The following is a 16698-nucleotide window of genomic DNA, read 5'->3' as shown; positions in this document are numbered from 1 at the left end:
GGTGTTGGAGAAAGTAAACAAAGTGGTGACCGTGGATTTCTGTCACTTTGAGAAAAGTGACATTCACTATCATAATTTGAAAACATATGAATGGGGGTATTTTTGTTTAAGGTACATTGAATGGGGGTTATTTTTGTTTAAGGTAGATTGAATGGGGGTTATTTTTGTTTAAGGTAGATTGAATGGGGGTTATTTTTGTTTAAGGTAGATTGAATGGGGGTATTTTTGTTAAGGTAGATTGAATGGGGGTATTTTTGTTAAGGTAGATTGAATGGGGGTTATTTTTGTTTAAGGTAGATTGAATGGGGGTATTTTTGTTAAGGTAGATTGAATGGGGGTTATTTTTGTTTAAGGTTGATTGAATGGGGGTATTTTTGTTAAGGTAGATTGAATGGGGGTATTTTTGTTAAGGTAGATTGAATGGGGGTATTTTTGTTAAGGTAGATTGAATGGGGGTATTTTTGTTTAAGGTAGATTGAATGGGGGTATTTTTGTTTAAGGTAGATTGAATGGGGGTTATTTTTGTTTAAGGTAGATTGAATGGGGGTATTTTTGTTAAGGTAGATTGAATGGGGGTATTTTTGTTTAAGGTAGATTGAATGGGGGTATTTTTGTTAAGGTAGATTGAATGGGGGTATTTTTGTTAAGGTAGATTGAATGGGGGTTATTTTTGTTTAAGGTAGATTGAATGGGGGTATTTTTGTTAAGGTAGATTGAATGGGGGTATTTTTGTTAAGGTAGATTGAATGGGGGTATTTTTGTTAAGGTAGATTGAATGGGGGTATTTTTGTTAAGGTAGATTACATTTATGCTACTGCATCATTGCCTATTAATGTTGCTATGATTATTATTATTTAGTAGTGGTAGTAGTAGTGGTGGTGGTGGTTCTTTTAAACTAGCAAGCCTTCTGCATTTCTTTGTGTATTCAAGTGTGACTTAACTGCATAACTTGTGATCTTTGTTCATATATCATGTAATTATATTGTGATATAAAATCAGTAGAAATCTATGAATGCATTCCTTCAGTTAACATTCAATTAGTCATCTCGGTGATGGAGAGGATGGTACCAAATGCTAGGGACACAAAACACATAAATGGCTCAAAGCCAACTGGAGAACTGAGGACACCACACAGGCCTAATTTTAGATAAAGTGGCAGCTTCGAAAGTTGAACAAGAAGTCAAATCACAAAGAGGACGGACAAGTCCAATGTCTTGTCACATTTAATGAGATTGAGAATTTGCATTTCTAGTAAGTTCCCTGATGTCGTTTCTTGGGGAACACACTGAGAACAATTCAACCAGAGTTTTAAGTGTATGGAACCTTGAAAGCTCTGAAGAGGGTTGAGAGGTATTCCAAAGCATGAGTGGAGGAGGTGACAGACAGAAGACTAGGAATATGGGGAGCAATGTTAGCTCTAAAGTCAGGGAAAGTGCAAGTCAAATACTATTTGGCTAAGACACAATGTAAAATCTTGAACTAAAGGGGGTGAATCTATCATGGTATAAATGGTCCATTGCTGTGCTAAGAGTCTTTGATTGAATATCACACTGTAGGAGGTCATTCAACTATCAATTAGACTTTAAGCTGGAAGAAGAACCCCAAGAGAACTTTGTCCAAATTCCAGAGAGAAGTTTCTCTCTCAGCTTTTCAACTTTTGTCAAGAAATGGTATCGTCACCCTGGGTAGCAAACCCCACGGAGAGGTTATGTGAACAATGTGCAGGAAGTGGGCATTGATTACATGTCAGCGTTTGTCACTGACCACTGAGCTATTGCAGTGTGGTCTCTGAGTACTACGACAAATAATTGGCTCATGCTGATTGATGTTTAGAAAGCCTCATGCGTCATTGACCTCTTATGGACTCCTGTTACTCAGAAGAACACGGCAATAGCCTAGACCCTGGCCTAGTAAGGAAGAAGACCCTGATCACTGGATCTTAATGAAATATGCTTTGTTTTTCCCCCCAGGGGAAGATGACGACGATGATGAATGTGGGGAGGAGAAGCTGCCCTCCTGTTTTGATTACGTGATGCACTTTCTCACAGTGTTCTGGAAGGTTCTGTTTGCCTTCGTCCCGCCTACAGAATATTGGAATGGCTGGGCCTGCTTCATTGTCTCCATCCTCATGATTGGCCTACTGACAGCCTTCATTGGAGATCTGGCTTCCCACTTTGGCTGCACCATTGGTCTGAAAGATTCCGTGACTGCCGTTGTGTTTGTCGCTCTTGGAACCTCAGTGCCAGGTAAAAGTTGATTCATATGTGTCTCCCCCAAAACAGAAAAGCACACACACACGTACACACAAATACCACTGAGTATATTTTATGTTGGCATGGGGCATACACATCAGGTATCAATTCCAAATAGTTTCTTGGTTAGAAGTAGGAGTTTGTGGCACCCTTCCCCGCATTCAGTGCTGGGACTTGGTGTGGTTTGAACCTATGATGGGACTTATGTATGCTGTCACAATCTGAGTTCACATGTATATCAGTATTGTTCTGTCTGGAAGACTCTGTTTCCTTACAGCCACCCACCATCTCTGGCTCTTATAATCTTCCCACCTCCTCGTCTACATAGATCCTTAAGCCTTGAAAGAAAAGTTTTGATGAAGATACCTATTCATTGCTGAGTGCTTTAAAGTATCTCACCCACTGCACCTTGTTTAGTTGTGAATCCCTTTGTTAATTATCAAACACTTCTCTGATGGGGCTTAAGCAATGTTCTGCTCTATGGGTATAGTCATATAATAGGTAGATAGATGATAGATAGATAGAGATATAGACATATGCATAGACATTAGATATATCAAGTTTTCTGATTGTGAGAAATTCTAGTCCTCTCTTCTCATAGGCCAGGACTTGACCCTGTCTCAAATTCACCATCCTTTTGATAGAGGACCCAGAGCCTGAGACTGCCTCTTTGATCATGGGTCACACAACATGGTCACTTTAACTCTCTAGCTCTGAATTCTGAGACCAGCCACCAGCTAAGAGAAAGTGGGAGCACAGTGCCTCTGACTTGCCTATATCTAATAGACATCAACCGCACATCTTACCAAAACTGTACCGTAACAATTGATTGCTTACTAGGTGAATCCAATAAAACCATTAGTTGTTGTAGTTTGTGGAAAGCCCCCGTGCTTTATTAATATTAACTGTATATAATGCTCCCTAAATAAGATATTCACAGAATTCAGGCCAGAACTTTTAAATTTTTAGGTAAACTGTTGTCTCTCCAAGTCTAAAACTGTATCACATACCATTGTTTCTGTGGAAAAGAAAGCTCCAGATTCAAAACATGAGAATAAATCCTGGGAAACGGCCTTTTGGAGATAAGAGGCCTCCTCTGATTGGACATTTATTTTAGCTCACAGCAATTTATTTGGATAAATGCCACCTATGGATCCAAGGCATTCTGCTTCATATGCTGGTTTCTAGATATAGGGTTTCCTGTATCTAGAATCTTGTTTACATTGGACTCAGAAAAAAACCATCCAGTAGTGACAAGGAAACCTTTTAGGTATTGAGCAGTTGTAAGCATTTTCCACCACCCCAAAAAGTCTGGCCTTGGTCTTTTTTCATTGTCATAACTAGTCTGTACCTGAGGCTTGCCCGCTACCCCTTGAGCTTCCCTTTGCCAGAAGCTCACCATGAGCCAGAAAAAAATTAAAACATGAATATTCCAGACTGTCTTTTAGCCCCTGGCATTGTAGGACTTTTCTGTTCCCTGTGGTGCTCTGGTTATCTCTTTATCCTTTGAAATATGCCATGTAGGAATTATTTCCCTCTAGAGGTTTTAAGACATGAAAGGAAACACAACTCTGGATGGTTTTGAACTTTTTTAAATTTATATATAGAAAATTCACAAATAAAAGCTCTTATCTTGCTTGGGGAAGCTTATATCATTTTTGAATTTTAAGTACAACGAAAGAATTTGAGATAAAGCTGGTTCTCTTTCTCTGGCACCGATGTAAACCCAGGAGTATAGCTCAGGTGTCTACTTCTAGAAGTTTTCATGCACAGTAATTCTCAACTCTCTGTGCCTGTTTTTCTGCCTGAAAACAAAACAAAAAATGGACATTAATACTTATGGTAGTTCAAACAGAATTGGTTAGAGGATTTAATATGCTCTGCACATTAATATAAGATGCAGGTATTAATTACCCCAGATTTAACACTAAGATCAATTCTGAACCATGTCAGAGGATTGGAGAAAATGCTGAAGGGTGGGGGAAAGTTATGAGCCCCTTAGATCCTGCTCCTAAGGTTGACATTGTTCCTGCTGTTTACTCTTTCCCTGCACTAAAATTCAGACTGTTTGTTGTGTTAGTTTTATAACAAAAATTATGCATTATTAATGGTACATGGTTCAGCTTCTTGTTTGCCAGGTTCTAGTGTCTCCCAAGGCTAACACATTTCCTGCTCTGTTTAAGTAGGAAGCAGTAGGAAGTGTTTCACAGTTTTCCCATGTTATGCTTCTCTCTCTCTCTCTCTCTCTCTCTCTCTCTCTCTCTCTCTCTCTCTCTCTCTCTCTCTCCTCTCTCTCTCTCTCTCTCTCCCTCCCTCCCTCCCTCCCTCCCTCCCTCCCTCCCTCTCTCTCTCTCTCTCTCTAATAAACACACACACACACACACACACACACATGAATAATACACATGTACACATACAAACCAATAATACTTAAGAGACTTTATTCATTATTAATTAACTATTGCTCAAAAACACTGGGCCTTAAGATAGCTGGCATGGAGCAAAAGTCAGATGCCTCCAGGAGAGTCAAATCTCTGTGTCAGCCCTGGAAATGTATGAGATCCCACACTCAGGAATGCAGACGGTGCTGGTTTTCTCTAAAGACAATGCCACAGCTCACAAGAGAGTGAACACTATGTCTTTCTCTCATGATTCACCAAGTTAAGGAAATCAATTATTTGTTTACATTTCGTTTAAGTTCAGATGGATGGAATTTCTGTAATTTATAATACAGTTCCTACCCATCCTGCTCTGCCATTTTAAACATATATTTAAAGTGTTGTACGAGTGCTTCCCATATGCCTCACAATTTTCTTGAAATTATTCATATCTCTTTGTCTCAGTTTTGAAATATTTTTTTTTTATTTTCAAATCATGTCATGCTGTGTCTATATGCAAACTCTTGATCCTAGGTTCTTGTTCGCTTTAGAAAAAAAAATCAGATAGCAGGCTTTATGTTTCATTCAATTTCTGAAATTAGCAAAGTCTTGCCTTTATCATTCTACACTGATTATTTTATAAGTAAAAATGTTAACACTTAGTCTACTCAAAAATATTAAGCTCTTGAAATAGTTAGCAATAAATGAAATGCCAAGACATTTCTTATCAGCACAGACCCGTGTGGCTGATGCATGTGAACAGAGAGATTTGGTCATCGAAAGGTTAGGTCATTTGGTCATTGCAAGGTTTAGTCTTGAGGAAGTACATTCAGGATGCTCTCCCAATGGACAAATGAAGGATTACTCTTAGGTTTGGAAGTCAGTCTCCAAGATGAGACAGTGAACTGTCCAGGGATTTGTCAAGAAACCCGCTCACTCTGCCCCTCAAGCACAGAGGTGGGGTCAGAAGGGTACAGAGCAGCACCCCATCCAAGCAAGCACTTTTCAGTGGGAGACTCTACCCAGACATCTGCGTACGCTGACATGAACCAGCAGCCATCTGAGCCCCAAAGAGAACAGGAGGGAATGACATTGACTTAGTTTCTTCTTGTTGTTTCCCATCCACAAAGACCTGATGTTGTTGGTACAAAGCTCACAGGCAGACAGGTTAATATCTCACGGGACTTTAGTTTCTGAAAGACTGTATCCCCCTTCTCTCAGTCAGTAGTCAGCATATAAAAGCACGTGCATTGAGACAATATAAAAGAACTTAGAGGCATTCACGTCAGGCGCAACAGGGCGTAAACCAACCCACCCCCTTCTGCCTACAACTGTTCATGCCATGCTGTGGAGGCACATTTGCTAACACCTGCAAGCCTTGGTTTCTTGGCCTGACTCCTGCAGGCCAATAAAAACTTTCTGCAGCAGGAGGGTGCTTCAGCAATTAAACTGTTTGTCCTGAAAGCACGTGAGTCCCAGAAGCCACATAGATGCTGGATAGATGGGGCTGCAATTCCCACATTCAGAACGTAGAGACAGGAGAATCCTGGAGCAAGCTCACTAACTAGACTAGCCTTGTCAGCATGCTCATGGTTCAGTGCGAGACTCTGACAAAGTGACTGAGACAAAGAGCCATAGAGGAAGAGTTGGGCATCAACCTTAGGCCTCTATATGTTTGCATTTGCGTATCTGTGAGCCCACGTACTTGCAAACACATATCTTGGCATGAAGAAATACATGGAAGGCAGGGAAGAGATTGAAAATACATCTCATAGAACTGCTTATCTTTAAAGTACCCCGCAGCAGGAAAATCATAAAGTAGATACTAAAGGAAATGTTGTATCTCCTTTGGCTTCTATTTCAATCTGCTAGTCCTCTGGGGTATTTAGCCCAAGTATACCTATTAAAGGGGTAGCTACATAAATTATTGGCCTAGCTCCCTTGATATATTATACTTGGCGGGGGATGTAGATATGCTTAATGGCTTTTTTCCCCTGCCATTGTATTACATCTTCTTGAGCTTCATCCTCTGAACATGCAAGTCAGACACTCGCAGTATCCAAGGGGAGCCACTCTCCAGTGTATATGCATAACTAGTTAAATGGTAAACATTTTCTATCATCCCAAACTAGTACCTCTGATGTCCACTCCTGCAAGAGATTCCTCAGGGCAGGAATGTTTTGTCTTCCGATAACATTAGACAGACAGTTTCTTCACTACCAAGAAAGGTCATAGCTATTAAAACAGAACTATCAGACCCATAGTCAGACTGGAGGCAAGGCCACCAGGGGACAGTGGCAGGGAAGCAGGCCTTGGCAGCATTCCTTGCTTCGGTGGCTGTCCTACATACTCCATCTTAACCCTACGCACCCAAGAGTCATCTGGGGGTTAAGTGGTCAGCACTCACAGCACAGTCGCCCACAGTAAGGTGATGTTAACTGAAGTTGAAGGAAGTTTACAAGAGCAAAACTTGACAAGGATAATGAAGTATTAGAGGGGTGGGTACCAGATTTCATGAGAATCTTTCTGTAACCAACACCACAGCTGCCGTTTGGTCTAACGCAAAACACTTCACAAAAGAGGTGATACAAGAACCTGGGAGGTTCATTTCAAAACCTCCTGCAGCTTTTATTCTTTCTGATCCGACAAAGAGCCTGTGCTACATGACTTGAACGTTTTCTTCCAGCAGTTACAGCCCTTAACTTATTTTTCTCCATACTGCATGAACGCATGGTATTGTACACACGGCTGAATCATGAACAGGATGACAGCAATGATGTCATCTCCCAGGAGGCAGTCCAGGGAGCAGAGACACTCAGCATGTGTCATGCCTGAAGCCTTACAGAGGCCTTAGATTAGCACCCCAAAGGCATGCCGTCCAATTTCACTCATCCTTATTAGGGATGAGTGAAAGAAGGATAAGAGGGGGACACTAAAATACTCCAGTCTATCTTCTTGGAGATGTCTTACATACTCTCTCCCAGTCAAAGCAAGGACACCAGCAGACACAGGATTCTCTGTGTGTATGTGTGCACATATGTCTCTCTCTCTCTCTCTCTCTCTCTCTCTCTCTCTCTCTCTCTCTCTGTGTGTGTGTGTGTGTGTGTGTGTGTGTGTGTGTGTGTGTGTGTGTGTTCTTACACTTGAAATACTAATGTTATGCTTGTGTGTTGCAAGAGGATGTAAGACCCCCACTTCTTTCCATCTTAGGCACATTTCACAGGAAGCAAATATCACGTAATAAAAAGCTCGGTCCCTTTAGACCCAAAAAGATCAAAAAAGTATGCGGCCAGTCCTCTGACAAAAATGGGTAGTGGTGTTTGGTGGATTTTCCTCCCTTTCTCCTTATATTTGGAAATAGGATAATAAAAAAAAATCTCAAAGGCTATTCTTCTAGTCTTTTAAATTGAATTAAATCTAATCCTACATTTTTAACACATTATTCAGACATTACTTTCAAACCATGAAATTCACACATTTGGAGAACACCGAATACTGTTTAGTAAATTCACTGGGTTATGCTATTGTTACCCTAAACTCTCCTGTTTTAGGGCTTTGAATACTCCTAATAATATATTAGGATTATATACATTGTATATCCTTCATCATATAATGCCATTTATACAAATAATCTTAATTTCTTTCTCCAGCCTCAACAAATCCCTTACACACTTCCTGGCCCTATAGTTCTGTCATTTCTGAGTTACCAGTAAAGACATTTTAATATAAAAATCTAACATTTCACTGTAATTGTATACAAGTGTATACACTGTAATAATACACAAGGATGGACTTTACTATACATGTCTAAAGATGTTTAAATGTTTTTTCGCCAGACATCTTGCAACTGAGTGGGGTATTTTTTATCTTGGATTAGGCACTTATAAATTTTAACATCTTTAAAGCAATCCAAATACCTCAAAGTACCTTCTCCCCAGAAATACTATTAACTCACACGTTTTCGTTTGCTAGGAGAAAAAAAAAACTACACTTAGACTCAATACTGAGAAATTGTAGGATGAGCCCCAATGTTTAATGTCATATATGTCTTTTATATATGTCTTTGACCACTTCAGCTTGTTGATCGTAGCAAATGTTAAGGAGCCCAGGGTCATTAATTCAGCTTCTCAGTCTCCAAGGTGTCATGATCAGTACAAACCTACCACAACTGTTAGGGAGAGAATGCAGAAACCTATTCATCAGGGCCATCGCCCTGTGCAAAGAATTCCACAGTGCTACCAAACTCATGAGAAGAAGAAATATCAGGCGATTCACTTCATTACCATGTCCTGGACGCAGTGTGAGCAAGAGAATGACTTCAGGCTCACTGCTATTTTTACAGCAAATATAATCGTCACTTAATTTGAATGATAAATCTTACATGTGAGTATGAAGGAATGTTGGTCTGTGTGTGAGATAGAGCATAGTATAACTGTGAAGTCATGGTGTCCATGTGCAATACCAGCTGGATACCAACTCTGCTCCCAGCACACAGACTTTACATTCTGCCTCTTCTGAGGAATGAAACATAAGCTATATATTACTTGTTTATACTCTGCTTTATTCTAAAAATTAAATCTATAAAATGCCGTCCATGATGTAGATACCTCTCCCAGCACACGATTACCAAAGATGCTAAATTGGTAAGAGACCAAATTTGATAACCTTCATTTAGCTCAGCAAATATAAATAAATCCTATATGTCATGCACAAGAAAAAGATGGCTGGTTTGGGCTCTGTTATTTCTGATCAGAGAACTGCATTGTACTTGTTTTCTTTTATCCCACTGGAACACAGGGGGTTTGAGGGCATGGGCTCTCATAAATTGTAGGCTATTATTAGGTTATCATAGTAAAATATCATGGGTCGAGACAAACAGCAAGACTCTTTGCAGATCCAATGAAAAATGATCCCCAGTAGGGTCTGTAACCAGGCTCAGCAGAGGACTAATTATAGCCTGTCATTCCTGAGCTGTATTTACAAAATAACAAAAAACCCACAGATGTACAAAATGGTCATGAAAATGTCCTTCTTCTGAGGAATGTGTGTGTTGAGGCTTCAGACGTGCAAAACTGGCAAAGAGAGCCCCACAGGTAACTTGTTTGTCAAGGGGGAATTTTGAGGGTAAGGCTGCTGAATGGGAGGGTACAGATGCTGTGGTGACAGTTGCCACGGCCCTGTTCTAGTTGTCCTTGGAGGTGCTACCTGCCCCACCCTCTGTGCTTCCGAAGTCCTACATTTAGGCAGTAGAGAAGAAGTTTGTATCAGTAAGTTTCCTAAAATCAAGTGTTGTTGTCTTGAGACTACGGTGGGATTTGCCAGGAAATAGCAAAAACATCTGTAAGATTGTCTGACAAGGTCCCTAAATAACCAGGAAACCTAAACAAGTCTGTGGAATAATGTGGCTCTCTCACATGAAAAACTCAAGTTGTCTTTCTTCTGCCCTAGTCATGAAGGCATTCGAAATGATAGCTACAAAGATTTTCTCACAGACATGCCAAGAAAGAACAGGGAATAGCCGTGGGCCGCTCTGCACACTTTCCCTTCATTCATTCTAGAAATAATCTCACAAGGATCCACTCAGCACTGAGCACGGTTCCCAAGGGAGCAGCAGAGGGATGGGGAGAATCCCATGGAGCCTGCATTCCATTTCCTGGCATGACTCTTAGTTATGGAGACAGAAGCTGTTGGGAAGACAGGAAAACAAGCTGTGATGTCATAGAATAGTCCGTATTTGGGGTGGGGCAACATTTAAATAGGGCAGATTAACTCCTTAGACCACTAATCATTGGCCAAGTAGCCTTTAGCGCCCCCCTGCAGACTTACATTGACTGGTGTGGTCTTTAAGACTATGGAACTGTGTTGACTTTCTGGGCTCCCATTCCACATGGCGCCTTTGGTCATTTCACGTTTTTTCTTCTCCAGGAAAGTTACTGTTCTCCTTTTATTTCTGCCACATTTGCTCTCCCCAATGCCCTGGATTTTTCTCCCTAAACTCTGGGCTTCCCTTCATTCGAAATATTCTAGGTTAGTTCTGGCTTTGAAAACATCCAAATCATGGTCCCACTAAGGCGTCACTTATTCAGGATGGAGTCCTGAAGGCATAACATTTTAAATTAATACAGAGGAAAAAATGTTTCAGTGTTAGATAAACTGCCATCGCTTCATTGGCGAGAAAGTAATTTTGTGTAACTTAACCACCTTAATTACCCACAGAAGCTCTGAAAGTTAGATAATTCAGAGGGTTGTCAGTGCCAAACATGGGCCATGTTCTAGCAAGGTGAATGGAGGCGCAATTTCCTCCCTGGGAGTAGGGCGATGTAGAGTTAAGGGTGATTGTTCACCCAACCTCATACTTGTTGGAAAAAGCAAGCCAAGCATATAGCAGCTGCACAAGCTTGCTGAAATTGGCATGCGGGTTAAAATTAAGAGAGGGTTGCCAGCAACAGGCTTTAAGTATCTGGGGCTGTTGTTTTTAGATGACTGGTAAAGAAACAGGCGTGTGCAGCCCACTGTCTCCTAGGCATCTTATGTGGTATTTGTAGTAACAGTTATATATCTAGAAAGAGCCCAGATCTAAAGGCTGAACGATGGAGGCATTATGTTTTTCTTTCAAATATCTCAAAGGCACAGATCTCTCTCTCTTTTATTTTTTTTTTTTATAAAAAGAAAGCATTTAATTTGTTTACAGTTTCAGAGGATTAGGCCATTGTCATTATGTTGAGGAGCATGGTGGCACTCAGTAACACATGGCGATGGAGATGTAGCTGAGAATTCTACATCAGATCCGCAGGCAGCAGGAAGGAAAGAGACTCTCGACTTACCATGGGCTTTTGAAACCTCAAAGTCCACTCCCTAGTGACACACGTCATACAACAAGGCTACATTTTCCAATTCCTTCAAATACCACCACCCCCTGTGACCAAGTATTGAACATATGGGAGCCATTTTCACTCAAACCCCCACAACCTCTCTCCTCTTTTCTTTTTTTAAATTGAACTTTATTTTAAAAACAAAAATAAATGTATAGATTGTAAAAGCATTTTGGCATAAAAGTATGTAAATACATTTTTTCAGTACTTGATTTTTTTTAAAGGTTTGATAGTGTGCATTAAAATCTTACTAGTTACATTGAGCATAAAGTACATGTAAAACAAGAGGTAACCTGGAAATAGTCAAAGTTTTCTTGGTGTATAAAGATTAAGCGTAATGGTTTTTCATCTTTTTTTTTTTTTTTTTTTTTTTTTTTGGTCTTTGTTTTTCTTGAACTTCAAATAGTCTGGGAGTTGTTTCTGGGGTGTTCAGAGCTTTCTGAGGTTAGAATCCAAATACCAGTGACTGCATATTATATTTGTTCTTTTGTGACTGGGTTATCTCACTCAGGATGATATTCTCTAGATGTATCCATTTTCTTAAGAATTTCATAAAGTCATTGTTTCTGATAGCTGAGTATTACTGCATTGTGTAAAATACCACAATTTTGGTATCCATTCATCTACTGAAGGACATCTGGGTTCTTTTCCAGATTCTGGCTATTATAAATAGGGCTTCTATGAACATTGTGGTGCATGTGTCTTTGTTGTATGTTGGAGCATCTCTAGGGTATATGCCCAGAAGTGGAATAACTGAGTCTTCAGGTAGTACTATGTCCAATTTTCTGAAGGACTGTCAGACTGATTTCCAGAGTGGTTGTACCAGTTTACAACCCCACAAACAGTAAAGAAGTGTTCCTCTTTCTCTGAATCTGCGCCAGCATCTGCTGCTGTCATCTGAATTTTTGATCTTAGCCATTCTGACCAGTGTGAAGTAGAATCTCAGGGTTGTTTTGATTTGCATTTCCGTGATGACTAAGGATGTCGAGCATTTCCTTAGATGCTTCTCAGCCATTTGATATTCCTCAATTGAGAACTTTTTGTTTAGCTCTGTACCCCATTTTTTAATATAGTTGTTTTATTCTCTGGTGTATAACTTCTTGAGTTCTTTGTATACCTTGGATATTAGGCCTCTATCAGGTGTGGGATTGGTAAAGATCTTTTCCCAATCTGTTGGCTGCCAATTTGTTTTCTTGACAGTGTCCTTAGCCTTACATAAACTTTGCAATCTCATTAAGTCCTATTTGTCGATATTTGACCTTAGAGTTTGAGCTACTGGTGTTCTGTTTAGGAAATTTTCTCCTGTGCCTATGTGTTCTAAGGTTTTCCCTACTTTCTCATCTAATAATTTCAGTGTATCTGGTTTAATGTGGAGATCTTTGATCCACTTGCACTTGAGCTTTATACAAGGAGATAAGAAAGGGTATATTTTCATTCTTCTGCATATTGAGTGCCAGTTGGACCAACACCATTTGTTGAATAGGATGTCCTTTTTCCATTTAATGTTTATAGCTCCTTTGTCAAAAATCAAGTGACCATATATGTGAGGGCTCATCTCTGGGTCTTCTATTCTATTCCATTGATCCACGTGCCTATCTCTGTACCAGTACCATGCATTTTTTAACACAATTGCTTTGTAATATAGCTTGAGGTCAGGGATGGTGATTCCCCCAGATGTTTTCTTGTTGTTGAGGATGGATTTTGCTATTTTAGGTCTTTTGTTATTCCAGATAAAATTGCACATTGCTCTTTCCAACTCAATGAAGAACTGGGTTGGAATTTTGATGGGGATTGCATTGAATCTGTAGATTGCTTTTGGTAAGATGGCCATTTTTATAATCTTGATACTTCCAATCCATGAGCATGGGAGATCTTTCTATTTTCTGAGATCTTCCTTAATTTCCTTCTTCAGAGATTTGAAGTTCTTGTCATAGAGGTCCTTCACTTGCTTAATTAGTCATACCAAGGTATTTCATATTGTTTGTGACTATTGTGAATGCTATCTTTTCCCTAATTTCTTTTTCTGCATGTTTATCCTTTGAGTAGCAGAAGACTACTGATATGTTTGAGTTAATTTTATATCCAGCCACTTTGCTGAACTTGTTTATCAACTGTAGAAGTTTTCTGGTGGAATTTTTGGGTTCACGTACTTACACTATCATGTCATCTGCAAAGAGTGATGTTTTTATTTCTTCCTTTCCAATTTGTATCCCTTTGGTTTCCTTTTACTGTCTTATTGCTCCGACCAGGACTTCCAGTACCATGTTGAATAGGTAGGGGGAGAGTGGGCAGCCTTGTCGAGTCCCTGATATTAGTGGGAGTGCTTCAAGTTTCTCACTGTTATGTTTGATGTTGGCTATTGGTTTGCTGTATATTGTTTTTATCATATTTAGGTATGGACCTTGAAATCCTGTTCATTCCAAGACTTTTAAAATGAACGGGTGTTGAATTTTGTCAAATGCTTTCTCAGCATCAAGTGAGACGACAATGTAGTTTTTTTCTTTGAGTTTGTTGATATGGTGGATTACATTTATGCATTTCTGTATATTAAACCATCCCTGCATCCCAGGAATGAAGCCTACTTGATCATGGTGAATGATCATTTTGATGTGATCGTGGATTCAGTTTGCAAGGATTTTGTTGAGTATTTTTGCATCCATGTTCATAAGAGAGATTTGTCTGAAGTTCTCTTTCCTTGTAGGATCTTGTGTAGTTTAGGAACAAGGGTTATTGTGCCATCAAAAAAATGAGTTAGGTAGTGTTCCATCTAACTCTATTTTGTGGAATAGTTTGGAGAGTATTTGTATTAGGTCATCAATAAATGTCTGATAGAATTCTGCACTAAACCCATCTATACCTGGGCTTTTTTTGGTTGGGAAGATTTTGATGACTGCTTCTATTTCTTTCGGTGTTATGGATTTATTTAGATGGTTTACCTAGTTCGGATTTAACTTTAGCATCTGGTATCTGTCTAGTAATTCATCCATTTCCTCCAGATTTTCCAAGTTTGTTGAGTATAGGCTTTTGTAGTAGGATATGATGATTTCTTGAATTTCCTCAGTTTCATTTGCTTTGTCTCCACTGTTCTTTCTGATTTTGTTAATTTGGATACTCTCTCTTTGCACTTTAGTTAATCTGGCTAAGGGTTTATCAATCTTGTTAATTTTCTCAAAGAACCAGCTCTTCATTTTGTTGATTCTTTGAATGGTTCTTTCTGTTTCTATTTGGTCTATTTCTGCTCTGAGTTTGATTATTTCTTGCCATCTACCCCTCTTGGGTGTATCTGATTTTTTTTGTTCTAGAGCTTTCAACTGTGCTGTCAAGTTGCTAGAGTATGCTCTCTCCAGTTTCTTTATGGAAGCACTCAGTGCTATGAGTTTTCCTCTCAGTGCTGCTTTCATTGCATCCCATAGGTTTGGGTATGTTGTGTTTTCATTTTCATTAAATTCTAGAAAATCCTTAATTTCTTTCTTTATTTATTCTTTGACCCTGCTATCCTTTAACAGAGCATTGTTTAGTTTCCATGTGTATATGGGTTTTTGTTGTCATTGTTGTTATTAAAGACCAGCCTTAGACCATGGTGATCTGATAGGATGCATGGGAGTATTTCAATCTTCTGATATCTATTGAGGCTTGTTTTGTGACCAATTATATGGTCATTTTTGGAGAAGGTGCCGTGAGGTGCTGAGAAGAAAGTATATTCTTTTGTTTTAGGATGAAATGTTCTGTAGATGTCTATTAATTCCCATTGGTTCATAACGTCTGCTAGTTTCACTGTGTCCTTGTTCAGTTTCTGTTTCCATGATCTATTCATTGATGAGAGTGGGGTGTTGAGGTCTCCCACTATTATTGTGTGGGGTGCAATGTATTTTTTAAGCTTTAGTAGGATTTCTTTTATGAATATGGGTGCTCTTGTATTTCGAGCATATATGTTAAGGAATGAGAGTTCCTCCTGACAAATTTTCCTTGTAATGAGCAAAAAATGTCCTTTCTTATCCTTTCTGATAACTTTTGGTTGAAAATCTACTTTATTTGATATTAGAATGGCTACCCCAGCTTGTTTCTTGGGGCTGCTTGCTTGGAAGGTTATTTCCCAACCTTTTACTCTGAGATAGTATCTGTCTTTGTCCCTGAGATGAGTTTCCTATATGCAGCAAAATGCTGGATTTTGTTTATGTATTTAGTCTGATAGCTTATATCTTTTTATTGGGGAATTGAGTTTATTTATGTTAACAGATATTAAGGAATAGTAGTTGCTGTTTCCTGCTATTTTTGCTGTTGGAGGTAGAATTGTGACTGTGTGTCTTTCTTCTTTTGTTTTTCTTGCTTAGGTATTTTCTTGTTTTTCCTAGGATGTAGTTTACCGCCTTGTATTGGGTACTCCACCTATAATTCGTTGTAGTGCTGGGTTTGTGGTCAGATATTGTGTAAATTTAGTTTTGTCCTGGAATGTCTTGGTTTCTCCATCTGTGGTGATTGAGAGTTTTGCTGGGTATAGCAGATTGGGGTGACTTCTGTGTTCTCTTAGGGTCTGCATGATGTCTGTCCAGGATTTTCTAGCTTTCATAGTCTCTGTTGAGAAGTCGGTATGATTCTGATTGGTCTGCCTTTATATATTACATGACCTTTTTCCCTTACTGATTTTAGTATTCTTTCTTTGCTTTGGGCACTTGGCTTTTTGACTATTATGTGTCAGGAGGAATTTCTTTTCTGGTCCAACCTATTTGGAGTTCTGTAGGTTTGTTTTATGGTCATGGTCATCTCATTCTTAAGGGTAGGGAAGTTTTCTTCTACAATTTTGTTGAAGATATTTACTGTGCCTCTTACTTGATATTCTTCGCCCTCTTCTACTCCTATTATCCTTAGGTTTCATCTTCTCATTGTGTCCTGGGTCTCCTGGACATTTTGGATCAGGAACTTTTTGGCTTTTACATCTTCTCTGACTGTTTTGTCTATGTTCTCAATGTTGTCTTCGGCCCCTGAGATTCTCTCTTCCATCTCTTGTAGTCTGTTCGAGATGCTTGTATCTGTGACTCCTGATTCCTTTTTTAGGTTTTCCACCTCCAGGGTTGTCTCTTTTAGTGTTTTCTTTATTGTTTCCATTTCCATTTTAAATTCCTTCTTCCATTCCTTCAATTCTTTGGTTCTGTTTTCCTCTAGTTCTTTGAGTTTTTTGAGTGTTTTTTGTGTTTCCTC

At 39.3% G+C, this 16698-nt stretch overlaps 1 protein-coding gene across 4 annotated transcripts in view; it reads left to right on the top strand.

Moving 5' to 3' along the window:
* The window catches only part of SLC8A1 (solute carrier family 8 member A1), a gene marked incomplete at its 3' end in the record, with an annotated part of 271539 nt that overhangs the window by 245668 nt on the left and 9173 nt on the right, over nucleotides 1-16698 (top strand). For all 4 annotated transcript variants that reach the window (XM_080914734.1, XM_080914733.1, XM_080914731.1 and 1 more), the window contains one exon: nucleotides 1971-2246. In XM_080914734.1, coding sequence (XP_080770860.1) covers nucleotides 1971-2246 — 276 coding nt within the window. The remainder of the gene's footprint in view (nucleotides 1-1970; nucleotides 2247-16698) is intronic.

This window comes from Micromys minutus, assembly GCF_963924665.1.
Source record: "Micromys minutus genome assembly, chromosome: 3".
NCBI lineage: Eukaryota > Metazoa > Chordata > Mammalia > Rodentia > Muridae > Micromys > Micromys minutus.
Note: the sequence above shows the minus strand (reverse complement) of the source record. Positions and strands in the feature narration are given on the sequence as shown.